The 9800-nt window shown below is 31.9% G+C and overlaps 1 protein-coding gene across 1 annotated transcript; it reads left to right on the top strand.

The window, feature by feature from the left end:
- Positions 1-4851: 4851 nt before the first annotated feature.
- Positions 4852-9456, top strand: CSN3 (casein kappa). Its single transcript, XM_004681237.1, has 3 exons — positions 4852-4905; positions 8057-8089; positions 9013-9456. Exons 1-3 carry the CDS (start codon positions 4852-4854, stop codon positions 9454-9456), a joined length of 531 nt encoding a protein of 176 aa, XP_004681294.1.
- Positions 9457-9800: the final 344 nt, after the last annotated feature.

The raw sequence follows: 9800 nt of genomic DNA, 5'->3' as shown, positions 1-9800 counted from the left end.
TATATATATTCTCAATAAGATGCTCTTAAAAAAAAGGATCCCCCTTTCAATAATTTTGTATAGTCAGAATTTTTCACATGTATGACTATATCTTAAAAAGCTAAAACACCCTTTGATTCATAAGACATTAGTCAATGAACAAGTATGTATCTAGTACTTATAGCATGACCTTACTGAAAAAATATATTTGCAACTCAAACGCAAATATGTAGTCTCCCTACTACATATTAATATTATATATTGCATGTTTAGCTTACAAAAAGTTACTCCTGAGTATCTAAGAAATCATCAGTTTTCTAATTAAAAAATCAAAACTTATAATTGTGAAAGCCGACCAACTGTAACTTATAAGACAAGGTCACTTGATATATAGATTCTTAAAATACAAAAATCATTTAAAAGTGACCCCAAACCAATAATAAATCTTACAGATGCAACTGTAGAATTGAGACTTCCAGAGAAGTATAAAAGGGGGAGAGAAAAGTAGGTAGGGGGCATAGAGACTATAATGACAGGCTTTTTGTGTCTTATCGGTGGGTGTGGTATGATAACCTATACCAATGAGCATGAACCTATACTAAATCATGTACAGTGTTATAAACCTGGGTTACTTCAATGAAAACATAGAAGTGTTTTTAGTGTTTTTTTTTATTTTAACAATAATTTTAAATACAAATAGGTGGGTCTGTATAAAAACATAAAAATTCACTCTTTAAAAGGCATGAATAGTCTTTTTTTCACATTTTAAGACTAACAGCCCTATCTTTATCTCCCTCTCTTCATTTCATTAACTAAGATTGAACCAAAGATGACCCTGCTATCGTCAAATCTTTCCTTTTTGTCGTCTTCTTATTGGGTAAAACAAAGAAGGAAAATAAATCATGTGACACAATGCATTAATATCCTTTAATTAGTCTGCAGTTATTTACCCTGGGTCTTCTCTACAGTTGAAAGGCCAAGTCAGCCTACTGCCAAGCAAGACCTCACAGGCACAAGGAAAGGTAATTATACTGAAATATTAGAGAGAATAATTCTTTTTCACAGTAGTTAGTAATAATACAACCAATGTATTTTCGAAGCACCTTTTCTTCCTTTTATTTTTCATTGCTAAGCCTTAGTATGTCTTGGCATCATTTTAATAATAGTTTTTAACATAAGCCTTAAATGGGATGATGTTCTAATTAATTCAATTTTAACTTTCTTTTAGGTTAAAATCAAGGTTTTTTTTTTTTTTTTAAGATTTATTTATTCATATAGGGCTGGGGTACAAGCCAGAGATGCGGAGGGAGAGAGGATTCACCAAAGACAGAGAGGGGAGCAGAACAGGCTGATCAAGAAAGTACACTGCTGAGGGGAGCAATGGGTGGGTCAGGAGAGGTCTGCCACGCCAAGTGGATCTCCTCCGGGGAAGGGGGGATCGAACTCATGTGGAAGTGGCTTAAGCTTCTTAGTACTGTACTTTAACCCGCTGCACCACCAGGGAGGGCCCCAAAATCAAGGTTTTATATTAACTATTAAAAATACAGATTCCAAATAAGGTGTTAAAGACAAGGAACTGATTCCAATAGACAATTGTAGAATTCTCAGATAGATGAACGTGTAGTTAATAATTCAGACTGATCCCTAAGTTGAAATTTAATTCCTAGATAGGGATCATAATGTTCTTATAGTAGAACTACTGTTTTGAAACATGTATTTCATATAATCATGAGAAGTTAACTCTACTGTTTCACAAAATTATGTCTGTCTTATTAAGTGGTGGAGTCAAATGCAACTATTCATTGGTTAAGTAACTCATAAGTATACAGTCTCATCTCTCTGGTTTTGTTTATATTAAAATGAGAAAGTTACTATACTATCATTTTACAGAATGTATATGTATTTATTATTTTATGTGAACTGAGAAGGAGTCTGGAATTCACCACAGAAATAAATGATCTGTCTATAATCTTAAAAGCTAACTCATGATTTTATCCAAATCAGTGTTGTCTATATTCACTATACTATATTACAATCATCAAATTTGCTAAGAGGTTAGATATTACATATTCTAACCATAAAAAAGAAATAATAATTATATGACATAAGAACTAATTATCACTAAAATGGCAATTATAAAAAAATGGCAATTATGTTATTTAGTTATCAAATCAACATGTATACCTTAAATTTATACAATGTTACATATCAAATATTTCAATGAAAGATAACTACAAAAGCAAATAAGAAATTTTATTCCCCTTAATGAACCTTGAGTTTGCTGAACATTGTTCAAATTCCAGTACATGTAAGTTTTTGCCATCCAATGATATTTTATCAGCAGTACTGAAGTCAGCCTTCCTAGTCATTATTACCTGAGAATACAAAGCAAATGAAGTTTGATATGCTCCCCTAGAACTTTAACTTTGTGGCCCTCTTTGTAAAACTCAGTTGTAGAAATCAAAGTTATATATAAGTGTCAATAATAATGACTGCAACAATTGCAGTTATTATTTACAAATACATATTTAAATATTAAAATTTTGAAGTGTTACATGTCTTCACAAAAAGATAATGTATTACAAAATAATCTAATTAGCTAATATGACAGCAGGCTAGCTGCTTAGAAAGATAAGGATAATTTATCTTTTAAATATCTTAACATCACTATCATTGTTAAGATTTATATTTTTTATTGAAACAATGGTTAATCATGTAATTTCTGATGACCAGAGAAACAATTTCAGGACACATCCTTCCATTCTATATGTTCCTGACAGACTAAGCTTGAAATTATAGAAATTTTAGAAGTCACTGAGCTCAGACCTTCATTTTATAGGTAATAAAGGTAAGGGTCATGCATAACAATTACTCAATCACACAAGTAACCTTAAGATCCAGACTAAAACTCAGTCCTCCAAAGGAGTATGTATCACATCTAGTCCAAAACCTTTCAATTTTTTTTTAGCTCTTCACTTGATTTTTATTGTTTTCCAATTATATGTCTTGAAGTAAATTTGATTTACATTATTGCATTCATTTTGGAGGTTATAGGTTCAAAACTATATACATGCATGTGCTTATACCATTTGTACCTCCAAAGCCCCATAAATCCTCTACCAAGCACCATTCAGCCCCCTGCCTTGGCCTGAATCCCACAGTGACACCTGCCTCATCTTCTGTTACTCTGCTTTTGCACTCAATGTGAAGGTTTTGTTATTGGTAAGGTTTTCTCTGATCCTTTTTTTCTCTATATTGCACATATAAGTGAAATCATCTGATATTTGTCTTTTTTTCTTCTGACTTACTTCATTTAGCATTATCCTCTCCAATTCCTTCCATGTCACCACAAATGTCAAGAGTTCATCTTTTTATAGCTGAGTAGTATTCCATTACAAATAACACATTTTTCTGATCCACTGTCTTTGGCCACTTAATTTGTTTCCATAATTTGGCTGTTGTAACTAGGACTGCAATGAACAGGAATGTGTTTTTGTTTCCCTTCGAATTAATGTTTCTGCATTCATTTGGTACATACTTAGGAGTGAAGTTGTTGGATCATATGATGGATCTATTTTTCAGTATTTTGGAAGCATCCATACTGTTTTCTGTAGAGGGCTATAGCAGTCTATATCCCCACCAACAGTATTAAGATGGTCCCAATGCTCCAGATCCTGGCCGACAATAACTGTTTCTGGTCTTTTTGATATGTGCCATTCCTAATGAGTATAAGATAGTATTTTATTTTGTTTTTGATTTGTATTTCCCTGATAAATGATGAGCATTTTTTAATAATGTAATAGTTTATTTTTACATCATTTTGTGCCTTTTTCCATAAATGAGTATTTTTTTAATATGTCTTTTGGCCATCTAAACCTCTTCTTTGGAGAAGTGTCTATTTAGCTCTTCTGTTCATTTTTGATTGGGTTGTTTTCTTTCTGTTGAAAGACATCAGTCTTTATATATTTATATATTTGGACATCAGTCCTTTGCCAGATCCAAGTGCTTTTTCCTATTTAAAAAACCATGCTTAACTCTTTAATTTAGCATTCTTCTTTTCTGCCCTAAACTTTCTTTCCAACTATATCAACCACTTGTCATAAAACACTATTCAAAATGTTCATGAATATCTCCAAGTTCTTCATCTCCACTTGAAGTTTCTCTCTCTTACTTTCTGCACTAGCAAGTCCCACCTGTGAATTATCTACACAAAGAAATTTGTTGATTCTCTTAACTGAAATCCCTCTGCAGAAAATCCTTTTTGTAGCACTTTCCACTTTCTTTCCTTTTACAGTAAGTTGTGTGTGTCATAACTTTTTAAAATTGATGCTGTTTGGGCCCTCCCTGGTGGCACAACGGGTTATGACTCAGCACTGCAAGCTAGCTGCAACCACTTGAGTGCAAGTTCAATCCTCAGCCCTAAGGTGATCCACATGGCGCGGCAGACCTCTCCAGACCCGCCCGCTGATCCCCTCAGCAGTATACCTCGTCGATCTGCCTCTATTACTCCACACTCTGTCTCTGGTGAATCCTCTCACTGCCCTGCATCTCTGGCTTGTACCACAGCTCTGTATGCATAAATAAATAAATCTTAAACAAACAAAAAAAATTGATGCTGTTTGTTGGCAAGAACAATTTACCAATACTTTGTATGTGCTTATGTTCTTGATATCTGTTGAATGAATAGATTATCACCCTTGTAATGATCCTTTCAAAAGTATCACTAAAAGTTAAATTTAAAATTTTTTTTACTCTGCTTGATTTTACAAAAATTTGTAGGTTTTTACACTGCTTCACTTTCTAAATCACTTATAAATTGTTCATAAATAGGTTCTTTTAATTTATTGTTAATCTTTATTTTTAGGTGCAATAATGAAGAGGATTTTCCTAGTTTTGAATATCCTCGCAATAACCCTGCCTTTCTTGGTAAGTTTAATTTTCTAGTCAGCATTGCATTATGATTTCAAGAGCATTTTCTTTAAAAGGTCTAATTATGCAAATTAGAACAAAATAGCTGCATATTAACTATATTTTTTAAAGTAATTTTTTTATATTTATCATAAATTTAAAGCCATCTTCTTCTGGTATTTTTGTTGTTGTTCCCAGGAATTAAGAAATCATACTTATCATATATAGAAAATATTTAAATTCTCATATGACAGGTAAAAATAAACTGAGAAAAAATCAATACTGAAAATATTTTAAATTAAATTCCTATTTTATGCAGACTCCATTTCTTTAGGTATTAAAGCCTTAAAATATCAGAAGCTTGATTAATCAAGCTTTTTCACCAGTTTAAAACACAGTGGCATATGTATATTATAGTATCTTTGAGCACTCTTTGCATTATGTCAACTCACTGACCCCTCCCTAGAACAACATTCACAACAGTTGTATGGCTTTTGGGCCTTTTCTATTAAGTCGTAAGACTATCAGACAAAAAAAAGAAAAAAAAGAAAAAACTTGTTCTTTAATTTAACTTGCTTTGTTGGTGATCTGGCTATTTTGCTCTTTTGTATTTCCATGTTCATTTGGGGAGTCCAGGCAATTAATTCTCAACAGCAAAAATGTAAAGCAAGCAAAATTGTGTGACTGCTTTTTAGATGGCTAAATTTTGACAGCAACAGTGTGCAGTTCAGATTTCATTTATTATTAAGTAAGTCGCTTTTAAGTTAGTACCCAATAAATTATTTTATTAGACAAATTCCTGGGAGTAAATTACTTTCCAACAATCAGAATTATTATAGCTTTTATATTTACCTTCTCATTTGCTCTTTAAATTCCATTTTTTTGTGGACACCTATACATTCAGACCTTGGTTTTTGTTTTTGAATGATAAGAATTAAAGTTTAAGTCAGTAAACAATCCACAGCTGCCTGCTGTATAGCACCTTCTTGAGCTACCTGAAAGCCCCATATCCACCAAACATTCCTTCCCATTTCTCAAAAGCTTTAATCCCTAGGAACATAAATAACTCAAAAGAAAAATGAAACTTCATAGACTTTCTCATACCGTTGTATGAGTAGTAAAATTTATGCAAATTAAAACTGAAATATGATAGAATCTCCTATGTATTAATGTACCACTTATCTCCCAAATAAAAATAACTACACTAGTATTTGTCACTAACAATTATGTAATGAGCTACACAATCATATAGCTTATTGGTGGCTTTGCAAGCTGGCTTAACTTTTCTGTACAGATACTTTAATCATTCCTATCAAAGAATTTTTGCCCCCAATCACATTTTAAAAAAAAACTATTAGGAAATATATTATTTTTAAAATATAATATATAGATATTATACATCTATTTATAATGAAACCTTGAAAGAAGGCCTAAATAATGTACAACAGCATAAAGAACAAACATTTCACAATATGACTGATCATTCATTTTCAACTAAAAATATGAAAACAGGTAATAGAAAAATGAGAAATCACACTTCTTGAAATTAAAAATACTAAAACACTGCCTCAGAATATACAATATAAGTGTTGACACTAAAGTGTTTAAATTTTCAGAACTTTTTAAAAAAGAGTAATTTATGCATAAAAGAACTGGGAACAAGCCAGATGAAAGGATTCACCAGAGTCAGAGTGGAGAGCAGGCCAGGCAGACTGACTGAAATACACTGCTGAGGGAGCAGGGAGCAAGACAGAAGAGGTCTGCTGTGCCATGTGGGCTAATCCCAGGTCTAGGGATTGAACCCAAGCTGCAGTGGCTGTGAAGGCGTCATAGTGCTCTGTCTTAATCCCTTGCACCACCAAGACCCAACTTTCAGAACTTTTAAGAGTAAACAAACTTCTCTGTAATGATCAAATTACTTTTAAGTTTGTTGTTTAATATATATTTTATATTTTTATTTTTACATCATTGTGTATTCCCCATAAAATTCACCAGTTCATCAGTGAACCTTCACCATAGTCCTCTGTGCTCTTTACTTCCCTATTTGACCTATTCCTTCCCTCCCCTGCAGGATGTCTCTTATTTATGGTTTCCTGCCAGCTTTTTTGTTGTTGTTACTTTTTTCCTCTTGATCCCTTAGTTGGTTTTCCTATGTTCCTCCTATAAGAAAACCATTCTATATTTTTCTTTTTCTTCTGGCTTATCAATGAACATGATCCTTTCTAGCTCTACCCATATTGGGCAAATGGCACAACTTCATCATTTTTATTGCTGAGTAGTATTCTGTGTATATATACCACATGTTCTTGATCCAGTCTCTTATATCTCAGTACATCTTTCATATCACCACTGTAACAAATTCCTGATTTATTTTTTATAACTACACTTTCTAAAGGTCTGTAGAGTCATTTCTGCATGGTATATATGCAAAGTATTAAATTAGAACTATCACTTTAAAGACATGTAATATTATTACTTCATCTCAAACATTTATAAAACCTTTGAGAGTTTTTAATTCAAATAATATTGCACTTAAACGCTATATAAATGTGTATTTTTTTAAAACTTTACAAATACATGTCGAAGGTAATTATTTTCTCACTCCTAATTTACTGTTGATGAAATTCATAATTAAGAAACACATTATAAAACAAATGAAAATTGATTTAAAACAGTTATTTACATAGTTTATATACTGATACTATGCTAAAGAAAATATTTTAAATATAAAGAAATCTCATATATCTTTTTAGTAGGAAAGCCAAAAAAAAAAGAAAAACATGCTAAACACTTCTCTTATTTTTAATGAAGTACATGTAATACAAACTGAATACAGATTACTCATATTTTTCATCAAGCAAAGCCAATGTATATTTATTGGCACATAAGTGAGATGATAATGTTTTTTCAGCCTTGAGTCCACCTTGAATTTTTCTCTGTAGATAGTGATTTTTAAAGGTAATTTAGCCATGAGTTCATTATTACTATTCAATTAGCATGTTTTACCAGCTTTAGAGATTAAACAACTATGAAAAATGCTTTATGATATTAAAAACAAAGAAAACATGTTTTGGCATTAATACAAATGATTTTGAAATAAAAAGAAAATCTAGAACCTGCTTTCTTTTGTCCTTTAACTTATTTCTTGCTCTTTCCTAAAACCCACCAGGGTGCAGAGGTGCAGAACCAGGAACAACTAACAGTAAGTTTATTTTTATCAGAAAAACCAACTCCAAAGAATATTTTCTGTAAACTCCAATGATAATAAAATGTCTCATGTCTACAGACAAATTTTTAACTCCATAAAATAATATGAAAAAAATTTACTGCAACAGCCAATAGTATTAACTTCTATGTTCATTTTGAAATTCTTGGTTTTATAGTTCAAGTCATCTGCTTTTTATTTTTGTGTGTATTCAGCAATATATCAGAACTTTCTCAGAATATGAGAATAAGTAAAAACAAGGTTAAAACTTAATATTTCTGTTGACTTTTTATGACTTGGGTCAAGATCCCTCTCAAATCTGTCTTTGAATACTTCTCAGACACTTGTATTTACTTTGTTTGAATAAATACATTTAAATAAGTCTCCCTTCATGAATAATCCTTGCTTTGTGGTATAATTTTGTTGGTATGTTTCTATTCGTATGGAAATACCCAATGGGAGGGTAGTTTATTTTAAAATAATTGCACATAATTAAACAAATGTAAATAAAAAAAGAAAATTCTCTAACTGATCTTTAATGGATAAAATTAAGCTGAAAAAAACTCAAAGTATAAATGCAGGAATCCTTCCATGTCCCGTTATTTTACTACTTTTTTTTTTAATATGACCTTAGCCTAATCTGTAGATCACTAATTACTCATTAATTACTAAGTTCTTTCATTATATGCCAAGCTTAGGGTAATGTGGCTTATATTATGTATTATGCCTTTAATTTATCAAAATCTAGTATTACTTTTAATATTTGTTAAAAATCAAGAAGTAATATGGTTGTCAGTGCCACTACTTACAGTACTATACTTACTAAACATCAAACACTACGACAATATTTCAATAATTCTCAGCTATCTCCACACTACAGCCTACAATAATACCACTCTGTATGATTTATTCTTTTACAGTGCCATGAGAATGATGAAAGATTTATCAATAAGAAAACAATCCAATATATTCCAATTCACTCTGTGCTGTCTAGCCATCCTTACTATCAATATAGACCAGCTGCACCAATTAATAATCAATATATGCCTTTCCTATATGCAATACCAGTTGCAGTTAAGCCACATACCCAAATTCACCAATGGCAAGTCCAGCCAATTGGTCACCAACATACTACAGCACATCATCCCTTCGTATACCCACCAATTATTACCGTTTCCCCAAAGAAAACTCAGGAAAAAACAGTTGTCCCTACTGTCAACACCATGGCTACTGTTGAGCCTACACTTCCTCCTACCATTGACCCAACAGTGAAAATGGTCATCACTCCAGAAACTTCCTCAGAGTCTATCATCACCAGCACAATTGAGACTACCACAGCCCCAGTCACTACGCCTATGGTCTAAAAGCTCCAAGGAAGCGTCAAAGAAGATAACACAGGTAAATGAGCAAAAAGACATAATGAATAATAAGCCAACATCCCATGGATTTATCAATACATCAGAAGCTCTAAAACATATAAATGGAGCAGGCAAAATGTGAGCAGTCAAATGGACTAACTATAATTTGATTGGTAGTGTTTTAGCACAAATACTCTAGATTCCATTCCAAAATGAAAGACAATTTTAACTTTACAAAATAAATAAATAATGGATATTTTACTAACAAACTTTTTCAGCAATTGGAACACTTAGAATCTATGAGTTATATTTCATTCCCATTTCACACACAAGGACAAAAGATTATGTTC

This window comes from Condylura cristata, unplaced genomic scaffold (assembly GCF_000260355.1).
Source record: "Condylura cristata isolate star-nosed mole 26May11 unplaced genomic scaffold, ConCri1.0 scaffold00012, whole genome shotgun sequence".
In the NCBI taxonomy this organism is placed as follows: Eukaryota; Metazoa; Chordata; class Mammalia; order Eulipotyphla; family Talpidae; genus Condylura; species Condylura cristata.
Note: the sequence above shows the minus strand (reverse complement) of the source record. Positions and strands in the feature narration are given on the sequence as shown.

Bases quoted from the DNA above. Each gene is read 5' to 3' on its own strand.
- CSN3 (XM_004681237.1), top strand. From the start codon at position 4,852: ATGAAGAGGATTTTCCTAGTTTTGAATATCCTCGCAATAACCCTGCCT. The intron at 4,906-8,056 runs GTAAGTTTAATT...AAAACCCACCAG, and splicing joins CAATAACCCTGCCTTTCTTG to GGTGCAGAGGTGCAGAACCA. The intron at 8,090-9,012 runs GTAAGTTTATTT...ATTCTTTTACAG, and splicing joins AGAACCAGGAACAACTAACA to TGCCATGAGAATGATGAAAG.